Source organism: Populus nigra, chromosome 10 (genome assembly GCF_951802175.1).
Source record: "Populus nigra chromosome 10, ddPopNigr1.1, whole genome shotgun sequence".
Classification (NCBI taxonomy): Eukaryota; Viridiplantae; Streptophyta; class Magnoliopsida; order Malpighiales; family Salicaceae; genus Populus; species Populus nigra.
The window spans coordinates 12358911-12381641 of NC_084861.1; the positions used below are offsets into that span (position 1 = coordinate 12358911).

A 22731-nucleotide genomic window follows, 5' to 3' on the forward strand; every position below is an offset into this window, starting at 1 on the left:
TTAGTTATTTTTTTTTATTTTCTTGATTTAATTAGTTTTTTGATTTTTTTACTCATCCCTGACTAATATTTTTGGATGTGTTTTAGATTAAAAAAAATATCATATTAATTTTTTTTATCTATTTTTAAATAATTTAAATTGTTAATGTTATATATATATATATATATATATATATTTGTAAAAATCACTTTAAAAATACCATGGACTATGATACTACGCAACACATGCTACTACATAGAGGCAAATAAAAACCACTCACGAGTGCATTGATAAAAAAACAAAAAGATGCATTTTTTATTGGTACTAGAACAAATGAAATTATCCAATTAATTACATGAAATTCAATTGCCATTAAATAAACATCCACAAACAAAATAATACTGCCGTGACAAGTAGTCCTCTCAAAAGCTCTCAAGATACAGTGATGATTATGAGATAGAATTATAGAAAGTCAACTTAATAAAAAAAAGACATGGATTAAAGAAATCATTTTACAATATACTCCGACATAGACGATCAATGGAAATCATGGTAAAAAAAACTTACTATCTTAATTTACCCTTGAAGAAATCACATTAAACCAAGAATTTAAATTCTATTAATGTCCAAATCACACCCCACACTGAAAATGAAATTATTGCCCCACCCTACCAAAAAGTAAAAAGAAAAAAGAAAAAAGAAAATAAGAAAATTAACCCACACATTCCCGAAGATAAATAAATAAAAAAAAAAGGTATGAAATGGTCCCCTTGAACGACCATCTTGACATTCTACCAAAACAACAAAGACCCAGAAACAATCAAAATCACAAACCCTCCACGTGTATGCTCCAGATTTCTCCGCGTGTACACGTGACCTACAAAAACCCCAAAACCCCTCTTTTCAAAGTTGGTAAAAGAAAGACATGACAACCTCTCCCCAGCTTCAGTTTTACAGCAAAACAGACAGGGAGCGACAAAGAAGCGGAGAAGAGAGAGAAAGAGAAGAGGCATGCAAGGCATAAAACATGTTTTTATTTTTTTCCACTCTTGACCCTCCAAATTTACTTAATTCACATGCGAGCACCTCTCTTTCATTGCTCTCGAGTTTCTTCTTAGCTTCAGATATTTTGACTTTCTCTAATGGCGGGACCAGAAGCAGAAACAGGACGAGCAGTCCCGGACGTGGAAGCAGTGCTGGATTTTCTACGCAAAAATGGTTTAAGGGACGCAGAGTTGGCTCTTAAAGAGGACATGATCGAGAGAAGTAATGAACTGGGCTCCTTCCACTTTGAGAAGTTCTTGTTTATATTGCCACCCGTGAGGGTTCCGGCGAGTGTCCGGCAGCTGGATGTGGAAGAAGGTGGCGGCGCCGTTGAGAGGCTGAGATCGAGTTCTGGGTCTCCGTCGGACGATGAGTTTGTTAGCTTGGGGTCTTCTACCAGTGCTAGTGAAGTGTACTCTTCAGGTACTGGTTGATGCTAGATGGAATTTTTTTCCGGTTGATTTTGATTGAATTTTGATTTTTGGTTGGTCGGTTTTTCTTCAATTATAATCTCTTGTTTGATCAAGGAATTATGTAAGAAATCCTTAAATGAAGGCAAAATCCTGTAGAAGATGAAGAAATGCGCAATAGATCAGAATCTCGAGTCGTGTTTTATGTTATGCTATAAATATAAATTTCAAAAGCTCAACCTGAGTCTGTTGGTCAATTATATTGCTTATGATGAGGCACATACTCTTCGTTTTTATCTTGTAATATATCGGGAAAAAACTAGGATTAAGAATTTATTGTTTTGTTTGTGTCATCTTTGGTTAGGGGTCAATCTATTTTCTCTGAATTGGTCCAATTTAATCAGCTGTGTCAGAGGGGACACGCGATGTTGTTAGATTGGAATTTTATTTTTGGTAGATTAGTAGATGATATATGGTAGTATAAGATGCTGCTTTTTTCAAATTGATATGCATTTGATTCTTTTACTAGAGCATCATTGCAGTTGAAGCTCGAAAATAGCCTGTAACATTTCTGCTAGCATATATTCCGAGCACCAAAACCGCCCTTTTCTTAGATTTCACTTTCCTTAAATGTTTTTCTGTCAAATTTGGAAATATTATATGTCTAAAATGACACTCAATTTCAGCAAAATTGCAGATTCTACTGTTCTTATTAACGCACTGGCTCATCTTCATCATTTCTAATCATATATTCTCTGTTTTCACCCCCATCAATAGTTCATCATCACTTCATCTGCAGAATATGAAAATCAGTATGTTACTCAAGACACCGATTCTGTCTTCATTTAATCACTGGGAATCAAGTTTGAGAATGCACTGCATAGCATAACCATCCTTTGGTGTATGCATTTTATAGAAGCCTGCATGCAGAATGGAAGCGAGATACTTAGTAAGCCACTGCACTATTACTAATACCCTTTGTTGTATTAGCAAAATTACAAAACTCTTTAAAATACTCCAATTATTTCTGCATTGTTTCTGGTATCTTGCCATGGTTATTCTTTTGTGCTCTGTGCTTGTAGGTGGGCTGCTGTTGTATTAATTTTAGCTGGTGAGGCAATTGAACATTCTGATGCCTTTTCATTTCTGCAGAATTCTCAAATCCATATGGACTTCATTCCACATCGCAGGCTAATTCAGAAACTTCATCTGATAGGCTCTCTCAGTTTGGCACAGCACGTGATTACCCAGATTTTGATATGCAAAATGACTCTTATTGGTATGATGAGAAAGAGGAAGGGCACTTCATGAGTCCCTGCTTCAATGGCCCAGACTACTTTGGCTGTCCAAGCGAGGATAAGTTTGTCATGACATCTGAGACTGGGAAGCAATTTGAGAATTCCTTGGGTTTGTATGATAAATCTGAAGGTGAAACACAAGGAAACATTGATTACTTGGATAAGCAGTGTCTTTACAATGTCACATCTGTGAATAATAAAAACGAGGCTCAATCTATGAATTATCATCATGATTTTGATAAAAAAAACCAGCTTGAAGGAGACATTGATAGGGACGGTAGTTCAGCCCACAATTGCAAATTCTTCACAGAAACAGAAACAGGAGGGATTTATGGCAAGAATTCTGTTGACTGTATCTATACGAGCTCCAAGGGACCTGATTTAGGTGACTTTCAGTTAAAAGTTGGGGAAAGCCCTACTGATGATGATACAGTTCCTGTGAATATGGAAAACAAGAATGCTAACTACTATGGTATAAAAGGTTCCAAAAGTGACTGGATTGAAGGGTTTAAAAGTACTTCTGGCATTGTAGAAAATGGAATTGATGACTTTGAAGTTGGAGATGGTGGAGGAGTAAATGGAGAAGCCCATGAGCTTGCAGCTGCTATTGGTGGAGAAGATGTTAACGCTAACGAACTTTTGATGTACTATAACCAGGAGGATGAATATGAAGTTTTCAATCTGCGAGTTATACACAGGAAAAACAGGTTCTTGGAGACAGTCATTAACTATACTGTTTTCTTACATTGCGCCTCCAATTTTGCTTGGATAACAAGCAAGATAGTTTAAAATTGGGTTTGAGCTCGCATGAAATAATCAAATTAGCTCAACCTTTTGTGTCAATGCCTAGCCAGCTGGTCTTAAATCAGTAGGATTTGATATGGCTTGAGAAATATACCTACCAGTTTCTCAATGCTAGCAACTTATCCACCCATTCTTAACCAGAAGGCACAGACTTGCCTCCATAGAGAATTTTCCCTCCTATTATTGTAGGTCTTGTGGTCATGGAATTGATCCTGCTGATAGTACTTTGTTTTCATGGAGATCTGATGCTTGTGCAATGCAGGTTAAATGGTTAGAACACTGTAATCATTTTTTTATGCCATCTGCAGGACTGGATTCGAGGAAAACAAGGATCTGCCTATTGTGCTAAATACTGTCATTGCAGGCAGATATTATGTCACTGAATACCTAGGTTCAGCTGCTTTCAGTAAGGTCATTCAGGCACATGATCTTCATACAGGAATAGAGGTTTGCTTGAAGATTATTAAAAATGACAAAGATTTTTTCGATCAGAGTCTAGATGAAATTAAGCTTCTGAAAATAGTGAACAAGCTTGATCCGGCTGATGAACGTCACATTCTGCGCCTTTATGACTACTTCTATCACCAAGTATGTCTGAAAAAGATGGATTGTTAAATTTTTCTGCAACAAATTGACATGGTTTCGTTAACTGCTCTCCTTTTATAGATGCTATTTTGTGCATGCTACAAGAATTTTATGCCATCCTATTACTGGTCATTTCTTGAACCTCTGCTAACCTTTTCTAATTAATAAACATTTACAGGAGCATCTCTTCATTGTTTGTGAACTCCTTAAGGCGAACTTGTATGAATTTCAGAAATTTAATCAAGAATCAGGTGGTGAAGCTTACTTCACTCTCAGCAGATTGCAGGTTAGTTAGGTTAAGCCTTGAGCCATATTGGCATTCCTTCTGATTCATTGGTGCGACCTCTTGCTTTTACCAGGTCCACAGTTATAGAAATTAGTATAATGTCTTCGAATAAACTGACCTACAACAGACAGTTTGAAATATGTATTAACGGTCAGCTATCGGTTGTTTGTCTCACAGGTCATAACCCGTCAGTGTTTGGAGGCACTAGAATACTTGCATGACTTGGGAATTATTCACTGTGATTTAAAGCCCGAAAACATTCTTATAAAGAGTTATAGGAAATGCGAGATAAAGGTTATTGATCTTGGAAGCAGTTGCTTTAAGTCGGACAACTTATGCCTATATGTACAATCTCGTTCCTATAGAGCCCCTGAAGTCATCCTAGGTCTCCCCTATGACCAAAAGATTGACTTATGGTCTCTTGGCTGCATCTTGGCTGAACTGTGCTCTGGGGAAGTATGTCTGCTTTGCTTTGCTTCATTCAGTAAACTTAAAGTGGATATTGCTGTTAGTTATTCCTTCCCATGGATGGCTTGAGCATTCAATGATTATTTTTTCTGGTAACCTATATCATTTGCTCTGGGTTGTCAGGTGCTCTTTCCAAATGATGCAGTTGTAATGATCCTCATGCGCATGATTGGCATGCTGGGTCCTATTGATCCAGAGATGCTGGAGACAGGACAGGAAACGCACAAGTACTTTACAGAAGAATATGATCTCTATCATTTAAATGAGGTTTGTCAAATTTCTTTCAGTTTGAGAATAGATGAGGACTAGCAGACTGTTGAACTTTTTACCTTTATGCATTCAGAATATGTTTTTGGAACATAAGATGCATAGAAATATTCAGGAGGGAGGGAAAGATTGCATTCTCATAAGCTCTGCATTCATCAATTTGTGGTTATTCATTTTAAATACATTGCTCTAGGCACATGATAGTTAAGGAGGGAAAAGGTGCTTTCTGAAAGTTCCACAAAACAGTCACAATTAGGGGTGTTAAGAAAAAACTGGTTCATCACCAAACTCAATTTGTCAAAATCAGATAATACAGATATTATAGATGATAATGGATAAAAAAATCTAAGAAATGGATATTACAGGTCGAGATTTTTGAAATCCGGTCAATCCATATATCCAATACAACCTTGTTGGTTATCATAGCTAAATTGGTTCTTATATTTTAGTCAATTTATTCATTGATATATTAAGCTTAAATTGTTTGTTACAACTTATAACAAGTCTTGAGTGAGTTTAGTGAGCCGAAATCTTGGTTCTAATTAAAACTCAATCCATTAAAATTAGCAATATAAATCCAATCCGTGAATGTCTGTAATACCACTAAAAAAATTAGCTTAACCTGATATATCTAACCTCTAGGTTAAAAAAAGAAGAGATGAATGGGTTGGGTTGGGTTTACAATTTATAAAATATTAGAAGTTGAGTTGGGTATAATTTTAAACTCAAACTTAATCCAACTAAATCCATGAACACCCTTAGTTATAATAAAGTTCAACTTAGGTGTTTTTTTATGCATTATCTTGAGAAAGGACCAAGAGGTGTATTACTCCATATCTATGCTTTGAGTGTTTAACAAGGTGGGCACACTATAGTTTCAAAACTCAGACTTGTTTAGCGGTCGATCTAAGACTTGGTTGATTCGGGATTTGAACTGGTTCGGGTTGAAAAAAAAAAAACTTGATTGACCCGGTCAAAAACTTGGGTTGATCCGCAGACCCGAGCCTGACCCATCAAAACCCGGCTATCAAACCATTGACTTTTTTTTGTTAGGTAAGTTTTGTTGTATTCAAGGATTATGTAATATATTTACCAATCATGACTAGTAGATGACTGATTTCACCAGCCCCAATTTACTCATACCTGGCTTGCAATGACCAGGAGACAAATCAAGTAGAATACCTTATTCCTGAGGAATCCTCACTGGAACATCATCTACAAGTTTCCGACGTTGGGTTCATTGATTTCGTGAGAGACTTGCTTGAGCTCAACCCCCTGAGGCGTCCAACTGCAAGGGAGGCCCTAGAGCACCCATGGCTTTCACATTCATACTGAGTCCGATTCTGACTGAAGTTGTGGATCAGGAGTCAATACTCGTGGCTATGTATTTGTGTCTCTTTCTTGTCTCTGGAGTGCATGCTTCCAGTACCAGTTTTGGTTCAGTATATGCAACCACATCAGATATATACACGCATTCTTTTTTTTGTTGAACTCATATTTATTTTGTACAGGAAGTTTTCTTGCATTTTCTTTTCTTCCTTCACTTGGTGGGGCTTTGTAAGTATCATTTGATTGGGAACAGAAGGACAGTAATAAAATCACCAACACAATGATTTGGATACTTGTCGTCAATGAATGCATAGCGCCTTCAATACGCCACATAAATCCACTATATTCCAGTCCCGAACACAGGCAAAAGTCGATGCGGGCTGCATCGAGTACAGGAAGGTGGGCTGTTTGTGGATTTATAACCAGTGACAAACAGCATGAAATTACGAACAAGAATCCAAGAAGCTGTTGTTGTTATCTGGGTGTCAACATAGAAATTAATGGCAAGTGATTAGTGTATTTTTCCTACAGAAAAGGAAAATCCTAGACCTGATCGCTTGTCTTTCCCTGCAGGCATCAAAACTATTTGGAGTTGAAGTCATGGATACCTTGTAGTGTTTGGAAGGATTGCAAGATGTCGTAAGCACTCCTACCTAACCAAATCTTGATTGATCATCCAATCTGGCCAAGAAGTTGAATAACTTAATCAACACGCATTGGGACTGAATTAGAAATTATGAAACAACAGAACAAGAAAACACGTGTACAAGTTCAGCAATTTCTCAGAAATGAAGCTTGCATGAAAGGGGTAAAACCAAATTTTCATATCCACTACCCGAAGAAAGATCAACTTCTTCGTGAAGCATACCAATTTTTATTCACATGTACTGCTGCAGTATCAAATATATATTAAAAGGGTATTGAAATCTTAAATTATAAAGTTTCAGCTATACCACTGTCCAGTGTCTATCCTTCGAAGACATAGGATAGGCTGCCATCGCCAGCAATTTAGCCACCGCAGTTGATCAGATCCCAGCTGAGGTTGCTCAATCCACAGCTAAAAAAGAAAAGTGGATTGTATCTGGTTTTGGGTAGGCGTGAGTTCACCCAATCTGGCCCTAATTTTAAGCATGATCAGCAGCAGCAGCAGAAGCAGCAGCTGCTGGTAGTAGTAATAATAAAAAAAACTCCTCTCTCTCTCTCTCTTTCCTTTTCTCAAATTCTCTCTATTTTGGTACACACACGCTAACTGCCTACGCGTGCAACCCCATCTCACCAATCACGTTGCATTTCACGATAATATATATTTGTTATGTGCTAACTCTGTATCCAAATAACATTTCTAACGATATTATATCATATTCCACGTCAACGTTTTGCAATCATCCGCTTATCCATTCCACGTGAGAGACGTGTGATGGCTGGGTTGTTCTGGGCCCCTGTTACCGGGACCCACTTTTTTGCATCATCCGCATATCCATTCCACATAAATCTAAAATGATAATGCGGGCATGCTCTTTTTTTCTTTTCTGACCGGACTCACGAATCTAGAAGCAAATTGATATTATTTTAATTATTAATTGTTAAAAAAACTATCCCCTTTTGTCTTTTGTGTATTCTTCCCTTCTTTTTTTCATTCTGACTTTTTTTTTCCCCTTTTATCCTCGATAATTTTAAATTTGGCATTCTTACTGCATCTATTTTCTTGGTGTTTTTTTTTATATATATATCTTGATTGATTTTAAAAAAGAAATGAAATAGTGGAAAACAAAAAAAGTCATGTCCATGTCACGCACCGAATTTACTTTTCTTTATTAGGAATAAAAGCTCAGAATCTTACAACGATTTCAAATCAACACGGAAGTAAGAGGGGGCACCAAATGCATGTTTGAAAATTCACCGATTTAGTTGTGATGTGATTCACATCCTTCCTCTTTCTATACTTTGATCAAATCGAAGAATAATCACACACTCACCTCGATGACCACAACAGCCACGTCATCTCTCCTCTTCACCGTCGCCCGCCCTAAAAGCACGGAATTTTATAATAAAACAAACATAACACTCAGCAAATCAAGTTTTTTTTTTTGAAGAAAACAATCTCACTGGCTCGCTCTCTCTCTCTTGATAAGTTATAAACCATCACCGCCATCGAACCAGTTCTTGATCATACTATATGGCTGAGCTGTCTCATCCCGAGGTGGTTTACTCACCACGGTCAATTCAATTATGGAGGGCACTGTGGAACTGGCTTGCTTTCTTCTTCCAGATCTTTTTGCAGATCCTTAGAGCCGTTGGACCTCAATCTCTCTCTACTCCTTCTCATACTTTCAAGCCCTTGCCTCTTGGCGAGTTGCCTGAGACCACCGATCCTCCTCCCGCAACAGTCGAGATCCCCGCCGGCACCGACGCCATTTCCGCCAACGAGCCTATCCAGAAACTCACCGTATGATATCGATTTTCTCTGGTTATGATAGTTGCTCTCAAAGAAGGTTCTGTATGTGTTCTGATTTATGCCCATAATAATAATAATAATAATAATAATAAAAGGATGAGTTATTTTTTCAAGAGGTTTATGATTTTTGTGTTTGCCAGGTTATGTATTTTATGACGTAGATAGATATGGAGAGTTAAGGCCAAATTAAGATGTTAGTTACTAGAATTAGTAGTCAATAGTAATAGATTGGGAAATTCTAGTTTTAGCTTTCATGAACTATTACTAGTACTATTTAGAGGAGTGTTGCACGTTGGTGTGGACTCAACAATTTGAGAAATCATATTTACGAGCTAAATCTATAATTTTTTTTTAAAAAAATTTCTATGTGATAATAAAGTGTGCTTTCTTGTTTTTATTCAATGATAAGGGATATCTTCAGGTCAGCTTACATGCTAACCGAGACCAAGTCCCCTCCTCGGGACCCAATACATCAACCTGATACATCAGGAATTTAATAAATTCCCCTGGAAAAAGTGCGCTTTAAAGATGTTTTAGATTATTTTCGTGTCTTATGTTTTCCCATTGTAAATGATATGTTTTCGTGCTCGTAATACTCTTAAGCTTTCTTGTATTTTGGATATTTTATGTAGGTTATGTTTCTGATATTTATTTATGGTTTTCTTACATCTTCCATTAAATCTTGAACATTTGAAGTTATAAAAGGAATTTTTTTTGGGTTCCAAGCTTTGATTTTGTCACTCGGTGCGTGAGTTAGTTAATTACTGCTGTAAAATCCCACTATTGATTTTTTGTATGGTAATGTGCCGAGAGGGTTTAAAATTCTGAGGTTATGCATTGATATATGTTGTTGGTCTTGGGTATTTAACTTTATAATCTGTAAAATCATTGTGCGAAAGGTGTTTAGCAGGGTTTTTCTCTATCTTCTCTCGTGCTGCTTCTTTAAAAACAGTAATTCAACATGACATTGACTCCAGAATATGCACTGCAGGTGGTTCTTGACTTGGATGAAACTCTAGTATGTGCTTATGAGACATCTAGTTTGCCAGCGCTTCTGCGCAATCAAGCAATGGAAGCTGGATTGAAGTGGTTTGAGCTGGAATGTGTATCTTCAGACAAGGTTATTATATGCAAGTCATTTTAAGTAAAATTATTTAAGTTAGACTATTTTGACTTGAGTATGTTGGGATTTGAAGGAATGCGAAGGGAAACTTAAGATCAATTATGTTACGGTATTTGAGCGTCCAGGGTTGGATGAATTCCTAAAACAACTCAGTGAATTTGCAGAGCTTGTGCTATTTACAGCTGGCCTTGAAGGTCTGATATTTACTTCACCATACATCTGGCTGCTATACTTACTGTATCTGCTATTATCTCTTCCACCTTTATTATTATTTTCTTATCGAGTTCGAAATACAACAATATTTGCAGGTTATGCCAGACCACTTGTTGACAGAATAGATACAGAAAATCGATTTAGTTTACGTCTTTATCGGCCTTCAACAACTAGCACGTAAGCACGAGTTGTTGTGTTCATATTTTTCTGGTCTTTCTTACATTATGTCTTTCCTTCCTTGAGTTTGTAACTGCTGATAGCACACTAGTTATTTGAAATTTAGGATATTTACTTCTCTAGATAAAAAGGCTTCTCAAAAGGACAAGTGGAACTTGTGTTCTTGTCCTTTTAGTTTGCCGAATACACAAGCATCCACCAGTTAACAATTTTCTACCATGAAGTATGCGCACATCTTTTGAATTGGACATAAGTTATGACCATCACACATTGCTTAAGTGATTTTATTGGAAACAGTTAAAACTCTTATAATATTTTGGAAGAAATCTTTTTTCTGACAGTCTTGGATATTAGAGTTTCTCTATATGTTTTTTTCTGGATGCTTATTATGCTAGAGTAACAATATATGGTGTGAATTAATGGTCTCTGTACTTTACAGAAAAAACTGATATTATGAAATGAATTAGGTATGATCGTGCAGATTTTACATTTAGCAGGTCGACTTAAGTTACTATGATTTCATGTTAAGTGAATTCTATGCAATCATTTGATGTATCTGTCTGTGAATAAGAGTTATACATGGTAAAGGTAATTCTTGAAAATTTCTTACAAGATTAAATATCATTTACCTCACGCAAGCTAAAGAGTTACATATTTAATGCTGGAATTTTTCTCAACGTTCAAAACAAGGTTTTACATATTCTATAGAAATTAAGTTCATGCTCGCTTCAGAAGACACATATTCTAGACAATCTTGATTAGACTGGGGCTATCACTATGTTGAATTTTGAGTTTAGTTCGTTTTTCTTATTACAGAAACTAGATTGTTTATGCTCCCGATAATTGCCTGTGTAATGATGCTAATGATTTCATATTTAATATTTAAACCACCCCCACCCCCACCATAATGACTGTATTTATTTATTAACTGCAATGGATTTGCTTGGTTTTAATAATGTGTTCCAATTCTTCATGAGTGCTTTATGCCACTCACTTTTAGTGCTTCAAACTCATCTTTCTAGTTTTGAGTGGATGTGAAATTTTGATGATAAAGATGTCAATTCCTGATAATGACACAGTATGCTTCTGTGATTAAGTTAAGCAAATGCAGATACTTTGTATAGTTGATTTATTTCTAAATGAAGGAATTAACTTCTCTTGTATCCTTACGCTTAAGATTCATTTTTTAGTTTTGAAAACCCTTCATGCTGTATGTGACCACTGAACAGGGAGTATCAGGAGCATGTGAAAGATCTCTCCTGCATATCAAATGATCCATGCCGGATTGTTATTGTTGACAACAATCCATTCAGTTTCTTGTTGCAACCACTGAATGGAATTCCATGCGTTCCATTTTCTGCAGGACAACCACATGATACACAGGTAGGAATATCTAAATCACTTAAATTCATAATTATTCCCCAATCTTGTTTGTTCATTTACTCAACCACCTCTCTATCCATATTTATGGGCTGTTCAGCTTCTGAATGTGCTTCTTCCACTCCTCAAGCACCTCTCTCAGCAGAACGATGTGAGACCTGTACTCTCTGAAAGATTCCACATGCTTGAATGGTTTCAGAAGCAGGGAATCCCTGCTTCTGGTTGGACGTAGCAGGATAAAAGATCATCTGCAACTGGAAGCAGCCCTCCTTTGTACCATCCACAGTTACTTCATTCAAAGGCAGCAACTTATTGTAGGAGCGATGGATTTTGTATAGCATTAATTTCTCCTGCAGAGGCATTGATGAAAGCTGAAGTAACACAGCTTCAGAAAAAGGATTTATCTGCTGCTTTTATTGGTCAAATAGGTACAATATTTATGTCTGTAGATTTGTTTATACTCCGATTCTTGTTGTAACTGTGTTTATATGTTTGCACCTTGCAGTCTGCTTGATTATTTATGTATCTTTTAGACTTCTGTATATCTGCTCCTCGTTAACAAAGGTTGTTAGTTTACTCGGTAGTCTCAGTGGGCAGTGTGGCTGGTTTATAAGGAGTGTTTATTGCTTGAATGTTCCATGTCACGTGGATTTGTGCTTTTAATTAATAATAGGAGGATAGTTATGATGAGCTTCGGAGAAATTAAATTGCTGGACATTTTCCTGGAATGAAAAATATCAAAAGAGAAGAAAGACCGGTCTTGTTTGACGTCTGCACATTAACTGCACTGACCAAACTAATTAAGCAGATAATGCTATTTTGTACTGGTCTTTTTTTTTCGGTGCCGAGATGCTTCCATTTTTCTACCCTACTGGCCGTGGATCAACCCTTTCAGACCGTCAAGAAGCATAGCTATCCCCTCCTGCTCCTTCGTTTTGGATCTTGTGGACCTGGTTTACGTAGTTCTTACGGGGGCTAATTTGGTAGAAGAATTTCTTGCCTAAAATTTGCCTAGTACTCTCCAGCAGTCCTAAGAAGGTAAATTTCCCAACAATTCTTTAATGGGATATCAATATGAACTTGTGCCATATTCCCTTTGCCAGGTTTGATAGAGTGATCTTGTGTACCACTAGAAATTGTCTGGCAGTGCAGTAACGCAGCATAGAAGGAAGACCCTGCATGGGCACATGGGCGGCGGCGACTTTGCCTGGTCGATGACTTAGCTTTCATATAATAATTATGGATCAAGTAGCACTCCGACATGATGTTAGGAACTTGACCGCTTTCACAGGTTTGCATGTTCCTAAAGTTTATATATGGATTAGCAAAGCCAGCCTACAACTTCTATATACGGTTATAGAGAGCACTCACTTTTTCATTCTCAAGGGTGACCATCTTTCCACCTTTTCTTTCCCATATATATATATATATATATATTGAAATCCAACAGATAATGTGTTGGATATTTTATACTGATTGATATTTTAAATAATTGCACAAGTTCAAGAATGTTGACGACCTGGAGTTTAGGCAGCAATGCTAACTTCAGCAGTGACGTGCTTGATTCCGTCATATTTCAGGATCAGATTAATCATTCAAATAAGCTGGTTAAAAGGGTATTCTTCACTTCACGATTCTTCTCGGTTTATTTTTGCCACCTTATGATGAATACAGGACAGCTTTCGCTAGCTTTGCGGCTATATAAATTGGAAGGTGCATAATGTTGAGTCATCCTGAAAATGTTATGTTCAGTCCAGTTCCAGTGAGTATACCTGGTAATCATTCTAAAAAGAATGGCTTAATTATCAAAGATGGGTGCTTTGCTTCTAACAAACACAGGGAAAGTGCGGGAGGAGGAGCCCAGAGACAAGTTAACCTAAAAGAAAAGGAAGCAAAAACAATCCTTCATATCAGGTTGACAAAAATACGAAAACACAAAATGCCGGGGCCTAGAAGGTAGAAATCGATTGAAAAGAAGGAAGCCAATTAACTATCAGTTCAAGAATAATAAAAGAAAAAAGAAACAAGAAAACAAGTCATTCGCGAGCAGTAGTGATGATGTGCCAGAGCATCTTCCATGTGAATGCCATCCACTACACAAGGAAAACTTGATAAATGGTGTTGATTGCAAGAAAGACAGAACTACAGAATTGTGAAAACCTGTAAATTATTATGCGCAATAACAATCAAGCTTTTGACTGCAAAGGATGCTTCAAGCGTTTACTTTCCCTAAAGAATTATTTTCCTGTAAATTATTATACGCAATAACAATCAAGCTTTGATGGTAAAGGATGCTTCAAGCGTTTACTTTACCTAAAGAATCATTCTTCAATCATGGCTTTCTTTACACGTACAACACCCTGGTTTGACTATGTGCCTTTACCTAATTTGTCTGTCACTCGGAGTTGCTGACATGTGTTTATTAATACGATCGAGCTGTTCTTCAGATTCCCTTAGCAGGAGCCAGGAACGCATTATAAAATGCAAGTAAGGATCACAAGCCAGGTTAATCAGTGCCTTTTGCTCATTTAATTGGATTTGATTCCAGAATCTATGGAATGATTACAGCGCTATCCTCCAGATTTTCCTGATACAAATTGAATCCCACATGCATCATATACGGGGATGAGATTTTGCGTTTTGACTTTGATTTTATTTAGAGGTGGAAGTTATTATGTATTGGAATCATGTGTTTAACTTTTCAAGAAAAGAAAAGAAGAGAAAACAAAGTCATAGGACAAGAGCTAGTTTGTTTTTATATTTTAAAAATAATTTTTAAAAAATTAAAATTTTTTATTTTATTTTTTTTCTTTAAATTAAATTTTTTTAATGTTTTTGTATTGTTTTAATTTACTAATATCAAAATTTAAATTAAAAAAATATTATTTTAATAAATTTTCAAGCAAAACAACCACTCTCATGTAAAATTTACTCAAATTAACTACTGTCACCTGAAAAGTTGTAACAGTGAAAAAAGAATGACTACATTTAACTTTTGTGTTTTTACTAATGCTGGGCTTTTGCTGTGGTCAAAACACAGCATTTATCACAAAAACGAAGACAGAATCTTCCACCCCTCGAATAAGTTGACCCACCTAATTTAACCTAAATCGCTCAAGTCTCGAACCTTAAATTTGTTGCAAAGTTGCAATGATTAGAGTGTGAAATCAATACAAGTTCTGGAAAGTAAGGATTCAGGAATATTATTTATCAAGGTGTTCCGTTTTCAAAGACCACCAACCCCAAATTAAATATACAGTAGAGCTTTGCACATAGCATCATGACTAGATTGAAAACGTTGAGTAATATTCCGTGGTTCAAATTTGCCTGGTTCATCGCTTGAATCTTATTTTTACATTGCATCAATATTTCATCTGTTTATACGAAACAGACATCACCATTTTAAGAGAACAGTCAAGCATGTCAGCTTGAAGTAGTTTTCAGCGGGCTGATCCACAGATTGAGTTGACCATGTCAAGAATTTGCTCGGAGATGTTATATTTTGAAGACAGCATTGAAAAATGAAGAATTTCGCAAGATCATCGATGCAACTCCTAATTCTCATGAGTCTCTGTCAGACGCGTTTGGAACTTCAATAAAAAGGAAAAAAGGACCTAGAGAGGCAAGTTAACAAATTTACCGAGGAACAAAAAAACCCATCCATATTTCACTCTCTGCTTTCATTTTCTTCCCTTCTCTCTCTCTGAAATCAAGCAAGCCAGTCGTGAAACTCATGCTATATGACCCAGTTAGGTTACATCAAATCTTGAATATAAGATTTACGGATTATTCCTTCTAATCAGTGACGATTAACCTCTTACAAAATAATAATTTCCGTGTAAAATAAAACTCGAAATGATACGTCTACTTTTTGAATTGATTTGCAGCCTTCGTGGTCAAGAATTGCCATCTGTATGTTTCGTAAAACAATTTGCCTTTGCATTGCTTACGTGTTTCTTTCTTTATTTATTTCCTTTTCTTTTCTTTTCAATCGAGCATGGTGCATGTGATTCGCTCTCTACAGTTAACAACAATTTCTTGGGCCATCAAAAATGGCAAATTGCAGTTCACCTATTCCCTGTTTACCACAAAAAAAAAAAAAAAAACTCTCGACTCTCGTCTCGGGTGTGTTTGTTTCACTGTATATTAGTTCCTGCGGAAATGAATTATGGAATCATAATGGTGCTTCTGCGTTTCCTTGAAAAAAACGTGCCCTTGCAATTTTTTTTCATTTAATGGATAGATAAAAAGCATTTTTATGGTTTTAAAGCATGTTCATTTTTGTGTTTTTAAAAAAATTTACATTTTTTTAATTTTTTTTGCTTTAAATTAATATTTTTTTGGTATTTTTAGATTATTTTGATATACTAGTTTTAAAAATAATTTTTTAAAAATAAAAAAATATTATTTTAATATAATTCTAAATAAAAATCATTTTGAAAAATAACGTAATTCAAACACGTCCGGTGTTAGGAAATTACGGGATTTGAACTTAACTTGCCCTGAAAAATTGAAAAAAATACAATACTCTGATATTGATTTTAAAATAGTTATGTTATTGAGATAGCAATTATATAATACATCGCATTTTAAAATCAATTCATCTCATCGACTAAGTTAAATACATAACAATTAATTCTTGATTTTAAAATCTTCATAGGAAAACACATATTCTAGCTAGCCTAATGTTGAGATTGGATCTAGATATTAATATGGAATTAATAAGGAGCTGCTTATTTACCCACTAGATCAAGAATCTCTCTCTCTTTAAATTTAAATGATATTAAGAAATCTATTCAATCAAACAAGCGAAATTGATAACCAATATGCATTCAAAGAAGAAACCATTTTGATTTTCGTTTCAATTTTGTAGATTGAGGACAATTATCTCATCAAAATGATATGATTTTTTTATTAACTCAATGATAAGGGAATTTTTTTTAATTAACTTGCACATCAATTGAAACTATTTTGTTTCAAAGTGATTTTAATGAAAAATTAATAATTTTTTCAAGATGCTAGCACTAAGGTGTTGTTTGGTTATAAAAATACAATGTCTGGGATGAAACAGTTTAATAGTAAGAGCTTGAGATTAAGAGTTTTTCTCATTTTGTGGTTTAAGGTTCGAGTCTTGTGATTGCTAATATGATGACCATTATAAGTTTATATGGTTGTTAACTTTAGAGCCCATAAGATTAGTTAAAGTGCATGCAAACTGATTCGAATAACCATATTAATAACAATAAAAAAATGTCAAGGATGAGAATTAATGGAGGAATGATAACAAGAATAAAGAAATCGAAACACGTTTTAAGTCCCATTCTATAATGCTTGAAATAGTAACAGATAGCATGATGGAATTAATTTAAAACATTTAATGACTCGTTTTTAAAATAAAAATGAAATAATGATTAGAAAAGTAATTCTATCAATACCAGTGGAAGTAAAAATTATAAAGATGGTTAAGAAGTAGATGATGGGTGAAAATAATATCATAGTAATAACAATAATTTACTTAAAAAAAATCAAAGCCACAAAAAAGTTATTTTACCACTGTAATAGTGGTTAAAGCAGTGGATTATGGTAAAATAGTTAAAATACAAAGAATAAAAATTAATATATATTTTTTTCTTCAAAAAAATAATTCTCACTCTATATTTTTATTTGCATTTTCCCCATAATAACAAAAATTTATTTAGTTTTCATTATATTATTTTTTTTCATTTTCATTCCATTTTAATCAACTGAGCACATACATATTGAATAAAACTCTCCTTCATTCTTATATATTTAATTGCTTGTTATCAAATAACACCTAGGAATTTAACTTTGAAAATTAACAAAAGAAGCATATATCTTTAACTATCAAGTTGTTTTTTTTAAAAAATTAAATTTTCTTATATCATAATTTATAATTTGCCCTAACGAACACCCTCTATATATATAAATTTTTTTTTTCCCAATTAAAGCTCAGCTACGATTTCTTTCCAAAATTTTCAGAAAAGAAACGCATATGAGGTTAGTCGCACCCCCAAATCAAACTGTCCACTCTAAAAATAAATTATCATTTACCTTTTTTTAAAAAAAACTTTCCAAACACATCCTTAGAAACAAAAACTCTTAACAGTCAAGAAAATAAAAAAATCTCAAACGAGCTGAAAAAGCCATGTAACCTGCTGCACACAAGAACTTAAAACCCCTCCACTCTCTCTCTCCCCCTCTCCATGAGCTTTTCATTCTCTTATTAATTTCAAACGCAATAAAAACAATAAAAACTGATAGACATTCAGTGCCTTAAAATCTCCGCTCTCTCTCTCTACCAATGAAGCGTACCCGTCACCCGTCACCCACCTCCTCTACCACCACCGGAAATCTCCACTTCTGTACATGACGAAACTACACCTCTCCTCCGCTGTCCTCTCCGTCACCACCCTCTCACTTCTCTCCTTCATCTTATCATCTCCATTTCTAACCCATGCCTTGGGCTCCGGCTCCACCCTCGCGGTCATCTCCGCCACCTCCACCGTCTGTGGCGTCGCCGCCTCCCAACCATCCCAAAGTATTACCTGCTATAGACGAACCCCCATCGCCGAAATCATCACCGTCCAACCTAACGTCTCCTTCTCCGCCATCTCCGGCGGTTCCTCCTTCTTCTGCGGTCTACGTTCTGGGGGCTATGCTTTCTTATGCTGGGACACATCGAATTTCTTTTTTGAATCTCGAAGAGTCTATGTTAACAACACCGCCCTTCTACAAAACCTCTCTGTTGGTGATAATCAAGTGTGTGCAATTGTTAATGACACATCGAGTGTCAACAAAACTGGGACCGTTAGGTGTTGGAGGGGAGATGGTAATGCAAGTAAACAATCACCAAGCGAAGGCGATAAATTTAAGTCAATTTCAAGTGGGTCTGGCTTCTCATGTGGGATTTTAATGGAAAATAACAGAATTAAGTGTTGGGGTAATAATGCAATTGCAAAAGAGATTGAACTTGGTTTTGCCGATATGATAATTTTGAATCTTGAAGTGGGTGGTTTGCATGTTTGTGGTGTCAATTCTAGTGGCGTTTTGGTGTGCAAAGGGGATAATAGTTTTGGTCAATTGAATGTCCCTTCAAATAATGCGTTGGAATATTCACAGTTGGCTCTTGGGGCTAGTCATAGCTGTGCGATTCGAAGGAATAATGGATCTGTTGTTTGTTGGGGAGGTGGTGGTGAATATAATGTGAGTGAGATTCAGGGTGTTTTCTTTGAGTCTATTGTTTCAGGTTCTAATTTTAGCTGTGGATTGGTTTCGCGTGATTTTTCGATTATGTGTTGGGGACCAGGGTGGCCTAATGCTTCAGGGACTCGGCTTCCGCTGGGCGAGGTTTTACCAGGGCCATGTGTGCAATCTTCTTGTAGTGAATGCGGTTTGTATCCGCGATCTGAGAAGTTGTGTTCTGGTTCAGGGAACATTTGCAAGCCTTGTGGTCCCAATGCTTCGATATTAACACCGTTGGCTCCGCCGTCATTGCCATCAGCACCACCCCCGTCGATAGTGCCCAAGTCATCTCCGTCCAATAAATTGACAACAGGGTTATTGGCATTTGCTATTGTTGGATCAGTAGGGGGGTTTGCCGGAATTTGCACGATTATTTATTGCTTGTGGACTGGAGTTTGCTTTGGTAAGAAGAAAGTGCATAATTCAGTTCAGCCTACAATTACTAGAGCTGTTTCCATTGCCGGCGTGACATCAAATAATAGTGGTTTAAATTCGAGATCATCAACTATAAGGCGCCAGAGCTCAAGGGTGATGAGGCGTCAGAGGAGTGGAACGTCATCAAAGCATGGGGATAGAGCTGAGGAGTTTAGTCTTGCTGAACTTGCTGCTGCTACCAACAATTTTTCAGTAGAGAACAAGATTGGTGCAGGGAGTTTTGGTGTTGTTTATGGAGGGAAATTGAAAGATGGCCGCGAAGTGGCGATTAAGAGAGGGGAAACAGGCCAGAAGATGAAGAAGTTTCAAGAAAAAGAGAGTGCTTTTGAATCAGAATTGGCGTTCTTGTCAAGGCTTCACCACAAACATCTGGTAAGGCTTGTTGGGTATTGTGAAGATGGAGATGAGAGGCTTCTAGTTTATGATTACATGAAGAATGGAGCTCTTTATGACCATTTACATGACAAGAACAACATTGAAAAGAGTAGCAGTGTGATAAATTCATGGAAAATGAGGATCAAGATTGCACTTGATGCTGCTAGAGGAATTGAATATCTTCACAACTATGCAGTCCCAACAATAATTCACAGAGACATCAAGTCGTCAAATATATTACTCGATGCGAATTGGACAGCAAGAGTTTCTGATTTTGGGTTGTCGTTGATGGGTCCTGAATCAGAACAGGATTACAATTACAGACCAACAAAGGCAGCAGGAACAGTTGGGTACATTGATCCTGAGTACTATGGCCTGAATGTATTAACTGCAAAGAGTGATGTCTATGGCCTTGGTGTGGTATTATTAGAACTCCTGACTGGAAAAAGAGCCATTTTCAAGGGTGATGATAATGGAGGCACACCAACAAGTATAGTGGATTTTGCGGTGCCTAAACTTATGGTTAATGAATTGGGTAAGATTTTGGATCCCAGGGTTGGACCGCCGGAGCTTAATGAAGCAGAAGCAGTGGAGCTGGTGGGATACACTGCAATGCATTGTGTGAATTTGGAAGGGAAAGATAGGCCAACTATGACAGACATTGTTGCTAACTTGGAGCGAGCCTTGTCCCTCTGTGATGGTAGTAGCCATGGCAGCATCTCTAGTGGTAGAATATCAATTGTTTCAGATTGAAATTTCAATTTTCAAACCCAGAAGAACAAATATTTTTTTGGATAATTTAATTGGGTATACATTTGGGCTACTGTAAAGAATTAGGATTTTTTTTTTCCTTTTCAATTGTAGAGGAATTAGGAGTATTTATCTAACATCGAGCTGTAATGTAGGGTTTTGTGAACACTGACCGCAAGGAGAATGATTACATGATTTATTTTTACGGAGAATATTCCTTTTCTTCCTAATAGTTTAAGATTGTTAAACAAAAGCCCCTTTGCTTATTTTTCCTTTTCTCGAAGTAGGATGCATGTATGTCTGGCATTACAGCAATAGTTTCAAGTGTTTTTTTATTTAAAAATAAATTAAAATTGTATTTTTTATATTAATACTTTAAAACAATTTAAAAAACATAAAAATTAAATTTTAAATAAAAATATTAATTTTTTAAGAAACAGTATTTTAAACACTAACAAACACGGTGTGGTCGGAAGAGTTCACCCAGTTTTCTCGTTGACAAAATGGACTGATCACCCTTTCTCTTAAAAAAAGTTGCAGATGACGATTTGTCTATTTGCGATGTGATGTTAGGAAAGGACATAAAGTTGACAAAATGAGGCATATGGGGTTGTACATGTGGCACCAAAATAGACGACGACGATGCTTTTCACTGTGTACTTGCCTACGCCGACCACCGCTATCAGAACTCTTTTCGAAGCAGAATTTCTGGTATGGGTCCATCCCTGGAAAGGGCAAGAAGCAGAAGCAAATGTGGTCCAATTTCTGGACCTTGGCACATTGCTTCGAGTTAACGTTTGGCACTCCATGAATTTGACTTTGAAAATTCAATTAACAAAAGGAGTCAATAGGATAGGGCTTTGTTCTGCGACTTTTTGTAAAATTATCATAGTAATTTTGAATTTTTTAAAGAATAATATATTTTGATTTTTTCTTTTACGAAATAGATTTTTTTTTTGTATTGTTGTTAAGAAACATATAAGTGTGTTTGGTATTGCGGTTGCTGTTGTAATTTTAATTTGAAAAAAATTATTTTATAAAAAGTATTTTTAGTTAAGGTTAGTTTGAAAAAATAAATATTTGATTAAAACAATGTTTGAAATTGAGGTTGAGCAAAAAACAATTTAATATATTTGGTTAATAATACTTTTGAAATTGAAGTTATAAAATAATTTTAAAAAATATTTTTTATTGTTTCATTAAACTATCTATAATTTCATCACATATGAAATACATCCGATAAGAACTACAGTTTTCACAATTTTTTTAAGAGCGCTACAACATCAGGTAAAATATAATCAGGAACAAAATTGAGATTGCGATCAAATTCTGTAAATGCGGCGTCATCAAGCGATCTTCGTCTAATTTATATAGTCATTAAATAATGTTTAACACTAGTTTTTCAAATAAAAAATAATTAAAAAATAAAAAATAAAAAATAATTTTTATTTTTTATTTTATTAGGTCGGACTTAGTTCAATGCATTTTAAGCTTTAAACTAAAACCAGTCTGATTGGAACAGTGGAGCCGGCTCCATTGTTCAATAAACAGTATAGCCAGCTCCACTATTCACACTAATTAATTAGCATGAATAATATGCAAGAAGCAGCATTCACTTGCTTTTTTTTCCCTGCATTTCAGACATAAAAACACTGTGGAATTCATAAACAATAAATTGTTTTTTTTCTTTATCAAACAGGCGTTTTATTTAAAACACACCAAACAGCCTTTATATAATATTATATGTAACAACTGTGATATTGATATCACAGTTAAAAAGTAGAGTAAAATTTTAATTAAGATCTCAGTTCATATCCGCGACATCAATTATATTGTTTCTTTCATTTTCTTTGATGCAGTATCTTTGCTTTCCGACATTATCTTCGTCCGTTGCGCCGTCTCTTTCTGTTTCGTTTCCTGTACAAATCCTCAACTTAATTTATCCTTGCCTTCTCTCTCACCTCCGACCCATCCCTTGTTATTCTGATTCCGGGTCACTTTTTTGGACGACAATGATTATCACAACAATGACACCGATGATGATGGGTACTATTCTAGTGTAGGTGAGGAGAGGAGGTGTTAGAAGACAG

General features: G+C 35.8%; 3 protein-coding genes, 1 long non-coding RNA gene and 1 other non-coding gene across 10 annotated transcripts; 3 read left to right on the top strand and 2 right to left on the bottom strand.

Moving 5' to 3' along the window:
- Positions 1-889: 889 nt before the first annotated feature.
- LOC133705359 (serine/threonine-protein kinase ppk15) lies at positions 890-6762 on the top strand. 4 transcript variants are annotated; one of them, XM_062130502.1, is made up of 8 exons: positions 890-1446; positions 2586-3438; positions 3725-3805; positions 3844-4123; positions 4299-4406; positions 4584-4862; positions 4998-5141; positions 6303-6762. In XM_062130502.1, the coding sequence occupies exons 1-8, from the start codon at positions 1122-1124 to the stop codon at positions 6474-6476; spliced, it is 2244 nt and encodes a 747-aa protein (XP_061986486.1). In that variant the 5' UTR covers positions 890-1121; the 3' UTR covers positions 6477-6762. The 4 variants fall into 4 exon arrangements, with proteins under 4 accessions (XP_061986486.1, XP_061986484.1, XP_061986483.1 ...); XM_062130500.1 differs by lacking the exon at positions 3725-3805 and adding an exon at positions 6139-6194 and having other exon boundaries at positions 6303-6427; XM_062130499.1 differs by lacking the exon at positions 3725-3805 and having other exon boundaries at positions 891-1446.
- LOC133706095 (U6 spliceosomal RNA) lies at positions 1748-1855 on the bottom strand. The gene has a single exon (XR_009844440.1). It is a non-coding gene; the product is annotated as a U6 spliceosomal RNA (small nuclear RNA).
- Positions 6301-7774, bottom strand: LOC133705361 (uncharacterized). The gene is made up of 3 exons (XR_009844251.1): positions 7424-7774; positions 7079-7151; positions 6301-6948 (listed from the first exon to the last, which is right to left on the bottom strand). It is a non-coding gene; the product is annotated as an uncharacterized LOC133705361 (long non-coding RNA).
- A 545-nt stretch (positions 7775-8319) lies between these two features.
- On the top strand, positions 8320-12401 carry LOC133704501 (uncharacterized). 3 transcript variants are annotated; one of them, XM_062129336.1, is made up of 6 exons: positions 8322-8916; positions 9917-10045; positions 10122-10242; positions 10357-10438; positions 11668-11821; positions 11949-12401. In XM_062129336.1, the coding sequence occupies exons 1-6, from the start codon at positions 8647-8649 to the stop codon at positions 12048-12050; spliced, it is 858 nt and encodes a 285-aa protein (XP_061985320.1). In that variant the 5' UTR covers positions 8322-8646; the 3' UTR covers positions 12051-12401. The 3 variants fall into 3 exon arrangements, with proteins under 3 accessions (XP_061985318.1, XP_061985320.1, XP_061985319.1); XM_062129335.1 differs by having other exon boundaries at positions 8326-8916; positions 11919-12401; XM_062129334.1 differs by having other exon boundaries at positions 8320-8916; positions 11668-12401.
- A 5612-nt stretch (positions 12402-18013) lies between these two features.
- Positions 18014-20855, top strand: LOC133704653 (putative serine/threonine-protein kinase-like protein CCR3). The gene has a single exon (XM_062129546.1). The coding sequence runs from the start codon at positions 18206-18208 to the stop codon at positions 20642-20644; it is 2439 nt and encodes an 812-aa protein (XP_061985530.1). The 5' UTR covers positions 18014-18205; the 3' UTR covers positions 20645-20855.
- Positions 20856-22731: the final 1876 nt, after the last annotated feature.